At 41.0% G+C, this 12,874-nt stretch overlaps 1 protein-coding gene across 6 annotated transcripts in view; it reads right to left on the bottom strand.

The window, feature by feature from the left end:
- The window catches only part of SLC23A2 (solute carrier family 23 member 2), a 142,856-nt gene that overhangs the window by 33,370 nt on the left and 96,612 nt on the right, over positions 1 to 12,874 (bottom strand). For 4 of the 6 annotated variants that reach the window (XM_086333495.1, XM_086333499.1, XM_086333494.1 and 1 more), the window contains 3 exons: positions 2,835 to 2,923; positions 1,744 to 1,814; positions 591 to 772 (listed from right to left, as the gene is read on the bottom strand). In XM_086333495.1, the coding sequence (XP_086189621.1) occupies positions 591 to 772; positions 1,744 to 1,814; positions 2,835 to 2,923 (342 nt within the window). The remainder of the gene's footprint in view (positions 1 to 590; positions 773 to 1,743; positions 1,815 to 2,834; positions 2,924 to 12,874) is intronic. The other 2 variants (XM_086333497.1, XM_086333498.1) reach the window with 1 other exon arrangement.

The raw sequence follows: 12,874 nt of genomic DNA, 5'->3' as shown, positions 1-12,874 counted from the left end.
AGAAAGCAGTGGCTCTAATAATCAACCTTATAAAGTTCTGAATGTCTTTACTGACATTACTGAAAAAAGGGATAAGTGACATATTTAATTCACTTCAAGTACTGTGCGAAAGGACTGGCACCGACCAGCAGGACTCTGGCAGAAATGACAGCTTTGTGACAGGTGTGCAGAGCTGTCTGACCTGAGAGCCACATGACCCTTGATGCCAACACTGCAGGCCACAGCTCTGTCTCCTGCCAGTCTGGAAATATTTTTGAGTCTCATTTAAAGGATTCAGCTTCTTAGTATTTCAATTTCCATATATGAGACTTGGCATGACCCCAGAAGTCAAGAGTTAATGGCACCCCCATCTTACTCCTTTCTCTAAGTTTAAAACCTTACAACCCTCCCAATCTTTAGAATACCTTGACTGCATGGCACTTTAATAATTCCCTGGCATGAAACAAATAAAGTTTAAACTATCAGACTAATCTTACATATCTCCTAAAGTCTGTATAAATTTTCAAAACATTCAAAGAAGCTGTCCCTCGGTGTTGGGAAGAAAGGAGATTTTTTTACTGTCCACTCCTGAGTGGCCTTGGAACACTTACAGCATGGCGATGCCCCAGTGCTTCCCTGCTCTCTCTCCTGCTGCCTGGAAACCAGAGAGGCCAATGAGGGCCACCGTGGGTGTGATGGTCAGGGGCCCGATGTATTTCAGCAGAGCCCCAGGCAGGCCCAGGAGGCCGATGACCACTTCTATCAATGAGGACATGATGATGGCTCCCTGGATCTGGAGCAAGAGAGGACACAGACATAAGAGCAAGCTGCTTATAAATCACACACTCTTAAATGTCACCTGCAACCACAACTGATAATTCTGTAAGGCATCAAGCTATTATAAAATAGGCATGACATAGCTGAGAAATTCCTGGGAAACCCTAAAGATACCAGTGGGTGTGATTGGGACCTAGCAAACCTAAGTATCACCAGACTGATGTAAGAGTATTACCGAAATGGGCACTGGACACAAAATCAGCTTTCCTATTGCACTGATTGAGACAGACATAATTTATCATTCTCATTTAAGACACAACATTCAAAACAAGCCTCAAAGGTACAATGCAATACAAAGATTCTTGACTTTAAGAAGTAGCTCCTGCAGGACATTTAAAAGGTAGTGTTACTGACAAAAATTCTAAAGGAATATTTCTATTGTACAGAATGGTCATATCTGTTAATTCTAAACTAATGGTGAATGGTTTTACAGGTTTTGGAAGATATGGATAAAATGTCAGTCATTCTTTGTATCTAAGGACTCCCATACCCTCCCTATTCTATCCAAGTGCACCGAAGCAGACAAATGGCTTTAATTCCTTCAACCAACACAGACAAACACTGAGGCAAGAATAAATCGTTTTGCAACCTATCAACTCTGTGGCTCCCTCCAAAGGGAGCCATGTCCCTCGGCTGGTTATGCTGGAGGGTGTAAGCAGACAGGTCTGTGGCAGCACAGGAGAGGAGGAAGAGAAAGAAGGACAGAAAAGAGGGCAAGAAACAATACTGTCTGGTGGCACAAAGCACTTCTACAAGCTTTATTTTATAGCGATGTCATCTAAATTGAATTTCACAACACAAATGAACATATGAGTAGCTGGAAAAAAAAAGAGCTCAGTGTAAGCAACTTCAGTATACTGGGCATGACCAACACTGAAGATGAGAAGAAACACAAAGAAGCCGTAGTAGACAATGCTCATCATTTACCTCGCGTATTCGGGGATACCAGATGTGTTCTGTGTGTAACAGCGCTGTCGTTCCGTTGGCAACCGAAACATCTTGAAAACAAAAACAAAGACAAAATTTTTCTTGGAGTGACACTGATGTTTGATGGGACATATGCATTTTACTCTTTTTAAGAAGAATTTTCTCCCTGTTCTAAGTATATCTGTATAAATACCCAACCCTAAAATTCAAGTTACAACAGTACAGCATATCATACTGAAAGGTGGATTCCCTATCGCTAATATAACCAAATTTATTCACCAACAAGAGCTCCCAGCTTCTCAGAAGCTGACTGAACTGCTGATACACACTGCTAGTCCCAGTCTCATACGAAGACCAACCTTTGCAAGCAGCTTATTGAAATGACCAATAGCAAGGTTGCCTGACTAAGGTTTTAAAAACCTAGATAAAACTGAGGCCCTTTTTCTGTTCCTAAATCAAATCAGTGGTCACAAAGTAACTCCTAGGAGCAAGGAAGGAAATAAAGACTAGAAAATTCTGCTCCTAGAGCCTAAAAATTTAACAGTATTTTGAGAGTACAACAGGTCTGTCTGCTTTCCTCAAATCCCCTATCTGATCTCTTCCTGACCTTACTGGGTTATTTAAGGATCTTTGCAATCACTATGAGGAGGATAGGAGGTGGAATGAAAGTCATTTGCAGAAAACCAAAGCAGCTAGATCCTTAAAAAGCAAAGATGTTTCAGAGAAAGGATGCTGATGCAGCAAAGAGAGTGACTACTGGTGGTTCGTAAAATCCACTGAAAGAAAGAGGCAGAAAAACAGCACAAATATTTTTCTATTCTGTTTCCATATTTATCAATTTCATTAGCACAGAGAAATGAGGTCCTTTACTGGTCCTTACTTGCTCTGGGGGTAGGGATGAATGAGTGGATACAGAGAGAGACAGAAACACGATCCACAGATTGGAGTATTCTAAGCTATTTTGTTGGTTGTGTGTTCTGTGCCTGATTCCAGAAAGGATTTACCACTGCTGGGGGCAGCACATCCAGGCCTCCCTTCTATCATCTGCATTAAAGGACCCCAATGACATATGTGGAAATAACTGCAATTACCTGTGGTGTTACATTTCCATTTATCTAAAGACAGGATGGCTCGAGCAGGGGCCAGAAATGCAAAAGCACTGGCCTGAAACAGGGGTAACCTAAAAGAAACGAGACCAAAACCATGATCACGGCATCAGGAACTACCGAGGTAGTTCACTATTTGACAGCTTAACAGTCTTTTCCATAGACAAACAGCACATGAGTAAACGCAGGCACACCTGGAAAAAAAGCCCCAGTCTGCAAAGATATCCTTGGCCATGCAGCCAGGGACGCTGGCTTCTCCATTCTCCCCTCCTAATGCTCTCTCCCCAGAGAGCCCCAGGGTAGGTTCTGGGGGAGCTCTCTAGTCAGTGCCAGCACCCCAATACCAGCCCCTGACATTACCACCTTTCCCCTTGGTGGGGGGAATGCAGGCATTGGGGTGTCTCTGTCCTGCTGAGCTTGTGAGCTCCTTATTAAACATCAATGTACCTCTTCTATTTTACCATCCTCCTCCCTTTCAAATTCTTATTGGTTATCATGGGAGAAAAACCTATCTCCCCCTGTCATTCCATTTTGTAAGTCAAAAACTGCCATGAATCACTGGGGATAAGCATTAAGATTATGTTAGTTATCTATTGAGAAAAAGGAAAACTGCAAGTTACAAATCAACAGTAGATAAAACATTCTGCTTAATCATAAAAAATACTCAAAAAAGCGCTTGTACCCTTATTTCTAAAGGACCCAGAAAACTTGCAGATTCTGTTAAATTTCCTGCCTACACTATCAAACTAAATGCAGAGATCCTCAGATACCATCATTCAATTACATTCTAGATAATTCATATTGATTTTATGAGCACGGGTGCTACTCAAATTCAAAAGATTTTATTATTTATTATTAGAGTATAATAGAGTGTTTTCCACTGGAGTTGTGTTAAGGTGGCTCTAATGGGCTAACAAAGGAACTCAATCACTATCTTTAACATTATTTTGAGGGTAAAATATGAAACTAGCCCTTTGGTTTGCAGGGTTTGGAACTTTCAGATATCCAGATCATTCTTAAAATACTCCTAAGCAGCCTTGAATCAGTGTCCTGGCCAGTAGGATAGGAACCCAGCCAGGCTCTCCTCTGAGCTGACAGTACGTCCTGCCCTGAGCGACACAGTAACTGGATTGAGAAACAGTGGCTCTGGCTGAAGGACATAGAGCCACTTTACAAATACAGAGCTGATACACACTATTCTGAGGTAGATGAGGCTCTTCCCCCATACAATCATCTAAACTTCAGATCCCTGGGCTCTCCAAGCAGACAGGACTGTCTGTTCTTTTACTCTGTACTGATGACTGGAAAGGAAACAAATTAAACTGTGCTTTTCTTTACACAAGGAGTTGGAAAACCACCTGGTTTTATGAGTAAAGTTTCACTGGGACACAGCCACCACCCTCACTCATTCATGAGCTGTCTTCGCCTACTTTTATGCTTCAATGGTAGAGCTGAATAGTTACAACAGGGAACACACAGCCTAAAATATTCACTGGTTAACACACTACAGAAAAAATAAAATTGCTAACCTTGACTACAGGGAAAGTATATCTTAAATATGTGAAGATAACCCAAAAATGTAGAATTTTTTTTTTAGTAGACATTTTAAAAGTTAATAAATAGTGTTAACTAGATGTCATTAATGGAGAAGGCAATGGCACCTCACTCCAGTACTCTTGCCTGGAAAATCCCATGGATGGAGGAGCCTGGTGGGCTGAAGCCCATGGGGTCGCTAAGAGTCAGACACAACTGAGTGATTCACTTTCACTTTTCACTTTCATGCATTGGAAAAGGATATGGCAACCCACTCCAGTGTTCTTGCCTGGAGAATCCCAGGGACGGGGAGCCTGGTGGGCTGCCGTCTATGGGGTCACACAGAGTTGGACACGACTGAAGTGACTTAGCAGCAGTAGCAGATGTCATTAAGAAAATATGAGCAGATTTTGTAGCCCCAGGAGAGAAAAAGAACCTTAACAAGCCCCACACAAGTTCTTACTTTGTTCAAAACTCTGCTGGAGGTGCCTCATTTCCTCTTGAGCATCCAGGTGACCTGAATCCATTTCCCAGTCTAGTCTCTCACCCATCATGTCACACACCTGCACTCCAGGCAAGCAGTCTATGTTCTTGCCTCTGAGCCTTTGCTTATCTCTTCAGTTATCAATTCATTTCTAAAGCTCCATTTCTATTCAACATTTAAAGGCCACAGAAAATACCATCTCCTCCAGGAACTATTCTTGGCTCTCCTAAGGATCTATAATGCATTCCCCTACTGAGGACATTCTGGCCATGATTTCTACAAGTTACTCCCCAAGTTGCCAGGGAACTGCTTCATGATTCCCTGGGGTGGCGTGGGGGGGTGGTGGGCGCTGGTTAAAAATGAACATTTCTTCATCTCACTCAGTCCAAGTTAATCAGAGTCTCAGGTGGAGTCTCTGTGCATTTTGAATAATTACTTCTGGGTGAGGCTGACACACTAGGCATCGACCCCTATGCCAGATGAAGTGATTTATCATTTTGGTCTCTTGATGAACGTTTCCTGGGTGTCTGCTTGACACAGGCACACTTATGAACAGATGAGACAATGGGAAAAACCACCCCTGGGCCCTTGAGGGGTTTCTGTTGTGTGAAACAGATTATCTATCATGGCTATACATGAAGGGTAGTGAGGGAGACGGTACAAGATGCCATGGGAGTCTGTTATCACTTAAAGGACAATAGGTACTTTGGCCCATAAGCAAGAAGTTAGTAATCCAGGCAGAGGAGAGCAGATGCAAATGAGAGCCACAAAACAGACCCAGAAATCCTCAAAGAATTGCAGATACTTTACTGTGGGTGGGAATTGGTGTGGTGAAGGTCAGAGGGGACCAAAGAGCAAATGCCTTGCAATTTTCTTGTAAACAAGAGAAAAACTAGTGAAGAACCTTGCTCTGAAAGGATCACTTCTGGGGGGAAAATGCAAAAGTTGACCTTAACTCCAAAACTATTCTCAAGGCATTCCAAGAGGCTGTGACAGAGCTCTGGTTAGTGGTCCTCGTTTCACTGACTCCACCCATCCTGTGGTGGCAGTTCAGATGACCAGCCTGCCCATGTCAGGTTTCGGCCTCTACAGCTCCCTTCACAGCACTGAAGCATCTGTATTGAAGAGCTCCCTGCTGCTAACCTGCTCATCTCCCCAAGGGGTGGTATCGCCCTGACAGTAGGAACTGAGCCTGTTTACCCATCACTGGACCCCCAGCACTAACTTTCGCTTAGTAATTAATGAAGGTGCTATTGACAAATATCTTTCGAGAGGAATTTTATTAGACTAGAAATAAGAGGTTATGTCTTTCTGCCATGTTGATTTTAACTGCAAATTTGGGGGAGAACTTTTTTAAGATTAAAGGCACTGGGTAGAGACTGTGGAGAAGGCAGTGGCAATCCACTCCAGTACTCTTGCCTGGAAAATCCCATGGACAGAGGAGCCTGGTAGGCTGCAGTCCATGGCGTCGCTACGAGTCAGACACGACTGAGCAACTTCACTTTCACGCACTGGAGAAGGAAATGGCAACCCACTCCAGTGTTCTTGCCTGGAGAATCCCAGGGATGGGAAGCCTGGTGGGCTGCCGTCTATGGGGTCGCACAGAGTCGGACATGACTGAAGCGACTTAGCAGCAGCAGCAGCAGAGAGAGTACAGAGTTCAATGTGCATGGATTTTCAAGATAAAATCAGATAACTCCCCCATGCCCCAGAGGCTGGCCGTCCTCTATGGTGCCATCAAAGAAAAGGTATCAAAAAGTTTAAAAGGAAACAGTCCCACTAGCAGCACCAAGAAGGGATGAAATGCATCTGCCCAGAACTAAACCATTTAATGAAAATGAATAAAGCAAACACATAATTCAACAGCACAGAGAATACACTCTGTGCCTGGCTTCCTCCATCTACCAAGAAAGTAATCAAGTTGGTAACAAAAACTTTCATCACCAAGTAAACATTTACTTGAATCTAAGCTGCAGCACAATTGCAAGTTTGGCCTTAAGAAAAGCAAAATACAATGTGTCAAAGAATATTCTTTTCTTAATTGGAAATATTTCCATACTGTTTACTACACCTACATGTATGTATGTATCTGCTGGACTGCTGAAAAGGAGCTTGTGGGCATGGAGTCCTCTACCCAAACACTTTAGCAGGCATCTCTTAAGAATAAATAAATCCTTCCACATCATTGCCCCCTGCCCCATAATCACACCCAAGAAAGGTGACATGAATTTTAATAACAAGGCCTAATAGTTAGGCCATACTTAAATTCCCCAAATTCTTTTAAGATTTTTTTTTTTAATGTGGACCATTTTTTAAGTCTTTACTGAATTTGTTACAATATTGCTTCTGTTTTACATTTTTTGCATTTTTTTGGCCAAAGGCATGTGGGACCTTAGTTCCCTAGTCAGGGATCAAACTTGCACCCCTTGCATTAGAAGGTGAAATCTGTCACTAGACAGAAGTCCCTAATTGTTTATAAAAGTGCTTATATCCAATCACAGTTTCTACACTGCAGCTGGTTATCGTGCATCATACTTAAGAGTCAGGCTAAACATTTTTGGCAAAGACTACTCAGGTGTCACTGCCTTCTTTGGTAGCTCAGCTGGTAAAGAATCACCTGCGATGCAGGAGACCCCATTTCCATTCCTGGGTGGTGAAGATCACCTGGAGAAGGGATAGGCTCCCAGTTCAATTCCTGGGTGGGGAAGATCCACTAGAGAAATGGATAGGCTACCCACTCCAGTATTCTTGAACTTCCTTGGTGCTCAGCTGGTAAAGAATCCGCCTGCAATGCGGAAGACCTGGGTTTGATCCCTGGGTTGGGAAGATCCCCTGGAGAAGGGAACGGCTACCCATTCCAGTATTCCAGCCTGGAGAATTCCATGGACTGTACAGTCCATGGGGTCACAAAGAGTCGGAAATAACTGAGCGACTTTCACTTCCAAATACTTCTGGCAAAGACTGCTCAGGTGTCGTACCTTTCTTATAGCATCACATCAGGAGGCCTGTCAGGCTGTCCCATGAAGTAAGAAAACTTGGTCAGGGTAGTGACTACTGGAACTCTCCATTTTAAAAGTGCCTCTTCCTTTTGTAATGAATAAATTATCTATAAGGTGATTCTTAAATTGTACAAATATTATATTCTCACTAGTTTATTAACATTCTTACAGTGTGGCTTAAAAACTATAATTTTTAATTTTATCATTCCATTGATATTAATTAGTGTCCTTTTGGTTTGTTTGTTTGATTGTTTTTAAATGCTTTTATTTATTTGGCTGTGCCAGGTCTTAGGTGCAGCATGTGGGATCTAGTTCCCTGACCAGGGATCGAACCCAGACCCCCTGCATTGGGAGCTCGGAGTCTTAGCCACCGGACCACCAAGGAAGTCCCTTTGTGTCCTTTTGTAAAGAGCTTTTCTTTTTGTCCAAAAGAAAATATCATCATAAACACATGGACTAATTTTTCATTCAGTTTAATAACACACTTCCATGACTATTCCTTTTAATATAAACTGTCCCAAATTTGCCCAAAGCACCACAGTTCCAGAATTATACCAATGTCACTACTAATAAGACTACTAAGTTTAAGGTTGAAGCTGAAACTCCAATACTCTGGCCACCTGATGCAAAGAGCTGACTCATTTGAAAAGACCCTGATGCTGGGAAAGACTGAGGGCAGGAGGAGAAGGGGACAACAGAGCATGAGATGGTTGGATGGCATCACCGACTCAATGGACATGGGTTTGGGTAGACTCCAGGAGTTGGTGATGGACGGGGAGGCCTGGCGTGCTGAGGTTCATGGGGTCGCAAAGTTGGAAAGGACTGAGCGACTGAACCAAACTGAAAGTTTAAGGTTTCTCTTTTTTTTTCCTTTAGAATATATTTCATTCAGAGTGTGCATAGTACTATGTTCTAAAGTCTATGAATTAATTCTTTTCCCATGTGGCCAGCAATTTGTCATAGGTTCACTTGTTTCTGTTTGTATTCAATTTTAGGATTTGTGTTTCTTCATCCTTTTAGAGTTTGTGTTTTGAACATGTTGAATATTTTATAGTTTTAAAATAAAACCATAAAACATATGGTCACTCCCATTCCTATCACCTCCACCCTCCAAATCTCACTTATCATTAACCATTTTTATTAATTTCTAACTTATCCTTATTTCTTCAAACATACACACTGTTTTACAACTTGCTTTTTCCAATATATCCTTAGAACATACTCTATACCAGTTCAAGAAGCTCTTCCTTATTCTTTCTCAGAGCTGCATTCACTGTGATGTATGATAGTCTCCTACATATGGGCATTTAAGTTGTGTTAACTATTTTGTCATTACAAATTACACAGCAATAAAAAAACTTTCTGCATTTATTTTGCATTTGTGGGAGCGTATCTGCAGGGTAAATTTCTAGAAGTAGGACTGTTAGATCAAATGGTAAATGCATATGTGCTCTCAATACTGTAACACCCCTCCTCATAGGGACTGAACTATTTTCACTCCTGACAGCAACATGTAACAATGCCTGTTCTCCTACAGGCTTGTTAAAATTATTTTTGTTAATCTGACAAGACAAATTGTGTCTTAGGGTAGATTTAGTTTCTGAAAAACTGAAAGTGTCACTCAGTCATGTCCAACTCTTTGAAACCCCATAGACTGTAGCCCGCCAGATTCCTCTGTTCATGGAATTCTCCAGGGAAGAATATTGGAGTGGGTAGCCATTCCCTTCTCCAAGGAATCTTCCCAACCCAGGGATTGAACTCAGGTCTCCTGCATTGCAGGCTGATTCTTTACTGTCTGAGCCACACACTCCTGACAGCAATGTGTAACAATGCCCATTCTCTCAGTTTTGCCATCAGAGTGGCTTGTCCAAATTATTTTTTGTCAATTGACAAAGGAGACAAATGGTGTCTCAGAGTAGATTTAGTTCGTACTTCTCTTATTATAAAGTCAATTTGATCCTTTCCTATGATGAAGGGCCATCATACATATAGCTTTTTTGAGAATTGTCTATTTGTGTCTTTTGCTTTTTCTATATATATATATATTTTTTTTAACTTTGATTGTAAGAGTTCTTTCTATATTAGACACATTGTTGTTTAGTTGCTAAATTGTGTCCAACTCTTTTGTGACCCCATGGACTGTAGCCTGCCAGGCTCCTCTGTCCATGGGATTTACCAGGCAAGAATACTGGATTGGGTTGCCATTTCTTTCTCCATGGGGAATCTTCTTGACCCAGGGATCGAACCTGAGTCTCCTGCATTGGCAGGCAGATTCTTTGCCACTGAGCCATCTGGGAAGCCCCAGTTAGAGATATTAGAACTTACCTGTATTACAAATATTTTCTCCAGTTTGCCATTTTTTATATTTTTTACAATGCAAAGCTTAAAATTTTAAAACACTTAATGGCATTATATTTTAATCCTTTTATTGATTCTAGAGTTTGAGTCCTATTTTAAAACTCTTTCCCTACTCAAGTTATAAAGGAATTCACCCTGGTTTTATTCTAACAGTTATATGGTTTCACATTTCTTGCATTTGGATTTCTAATCCATTTTGAGTTGATTCAAAGAAAACTCTTAACTAAAGGCAAGTCTAATGTTTATCTTCATGTCCATGATATTCTGGTCTTATATGCAAATATCAAAATTATATGAATTAGCTCAGTTAACACTTTCAGTTAGACACACTCCTGGGGGACCTCAGTAGAAAGCAGCCAACTGGCTACTCTCCCAGCAGGAGGCTTTGTCCAGACAGAGCACAGGAATTTAGGGGGCCTGGCTGGGTCCAATTTTGATAACCTCTTTTTCAAGCATGATAGTATTAACTATTTCAAGTCAAAAGTTTATTACATTACTTAAATATCTAGTCAGTCACAGAGAAGCATAAGGGAATTCTTTGATGTGGACGATGCTCTATCTATTGGTTGTGGTGGTGATTAAGTGACTGTACACATGAGTAAAAATTCATCTAACTATGCACAGGAAAAAAGGAAAATTTTACTCTGTGTCAATTACCCTTCAATCGATAGACTTAAAAAAATTTTCTCTATAAAGTGTCTTTCTTGGAGGAGAAATGGGGGGATGATTCCTTAAAGTACTAGAGTTATGTCAAATAGTTACAAAAACACAAAACTGAAAAAGAAAAGAGCTTCACTCTGGGTATTGACAAGAAGCTCTATCTGTGGCTCGTGTGTAGTGCTGCTCTATCCCGGTGCAGCTTTTGTCAGGCAGTCCACCTGCCTGAAAAGGAAGGATAAAAGGGAGAGTCAGTGGGCCATGAGGAAGACGTGCATTTTAGAACACGTGGAAACATAAGGGGCAAGTGAGATGTCACAGTCAAAGAAAAAAGACTGTGGGGAACTAAATTCATTAACCCCACATATAAGAGGACTTAGTCTCCTAGTCATCTGAAGCATCAGAAATATTAGCAAACAGAGAAATAACATGTTAACTGAAGGGGGAGACCACTCAGAAAAGCTCGAGTTGAAGGAGTTCACCAGTGGTCGTGTGGCCAAGGAGTGCACTCAACCCCTGTTGTGTCATCAAGCACTAGCAGCTCCATTTGGTGTCCCAGAGCAGGTGCACCCTCATCTGCCTCACCTACACACCCTTCCGAGGGGCCACTAAACTAATAAGCACCAACAGGCAAGTGTGGACAGGTGCCAGATATTATCTTATTTGATGCTTACTAACAACTTTATTACTATTACCATTCTGGAGAGGAGAGAAGGGGTTTTGAGACCAGTCAACTAGCCAAAGCCACACAGCTGAGGACTTCCCTGGTGATCCAGTGGTTAAGAATCCACCTTCCAGTGCAGAGGATGTGGGTTTGAATCCTGGTTGGGTAACTAAGATCCCACATGCCAAAGAGCAACTAAGCCCGCTTGCTGTAACTACAGAAGCCCACCTGCCACAACAAAATATCCTGTATTCCTAAATGAAGAGCCCTCATGCCGCAACAAAGCTCCAACGCAGTCAAACAAATAAATGTTTTTAAAAAAGTAAACGGGAGAATGGGAGTGATGTCACCTCTGAAGCCAAAGCCCCACTATACAGCTGGTGAGGGGAGCCAGGCAAAGCTCCCCTCTTTCTCCAAGGTAGTGACCTCTAGTTTTTCACTGATGCCCATGTTTTTAATATACTACCTAAATTTTTTTGAGTTAAATAGTGTATATATATATATATATATATATATTTTTTTTTTTTTTACATGGAGGCAGGAAAAACCTACAACTTGCCATTAAGAACCTACTTAACATGATACACTCACTATCATCTATACAGTAATGCTGGCAAAAATGTTCATTCTGAATCAACCATGCCTTTGGACCCAGCTCCCAGTTTAGAATTGTGGAACAAATCAAATACCACCCCCAAGAACACAAGTAGACACATTCAGACCATGGAACGTTCAACAAGACAACTGCCCTGGACTCTTTAAAAAGAGGATCATGTATTTCAATTTTTAAATTCTACCTGTAAGTGGAAACATGATATTCGTCTTCCTCTATCTGACTTATTTACTTAGTATAACATGCTCTAGGTTCATGCATGTTGTCACAAATAGCAAGGTTTCATTCTTTTTTATAGATGAGTACTATTCCATTGTGTGTATATATATGTGTGTCTGTGTGTATATATATATAAATATATATATAAACCACATCTTCTTTATCCATTCATCTATCAATGAACACATAAAAATCAAAATAAATGAACAAACATAACAAAACAGAAATAGATTCATAGATACAGAAAAAAACTGGTGATCATTAGAGGCAGAGGGTGGAAGGGATGAGTAAAACATGTGAGGGAGTTAAAGAAGTACAAACTTCCAGTTTAAAAACAAATGTCACTAGGATAAAATATACAGCAGGAGTCAATAAATAAAATAATCACAATTTTATAGTCAATAAAAATTGTAATAATTTTGTATGGTGACAAATGGTAACTAGACTTACTGTGGCAATCATTTTTTAATGTATAGAAATATCAACTCGGAACTGACA

The sequence above is a fragment of the Bos grunniens genome, chromosome 13 (assembly GCF_055505025.1).
Source record: "Bos grunniens cultivar Pamir isolate PY7600 chromosome 13, Bosgru_T2T1.0, whole genome shotgun sequence".
Classification (NCBI taxonomy): Eukaryota; Metazoa; Chordata; class Mammalia; order Artiodactyla; family Bovidae; genus Bos; species Bos grunniens.
The sequence above is the reverse complement of the archived record's forward strand: the minus strand, read 5'-3'. Positions and strand labels throughout refer to the sequence as shown.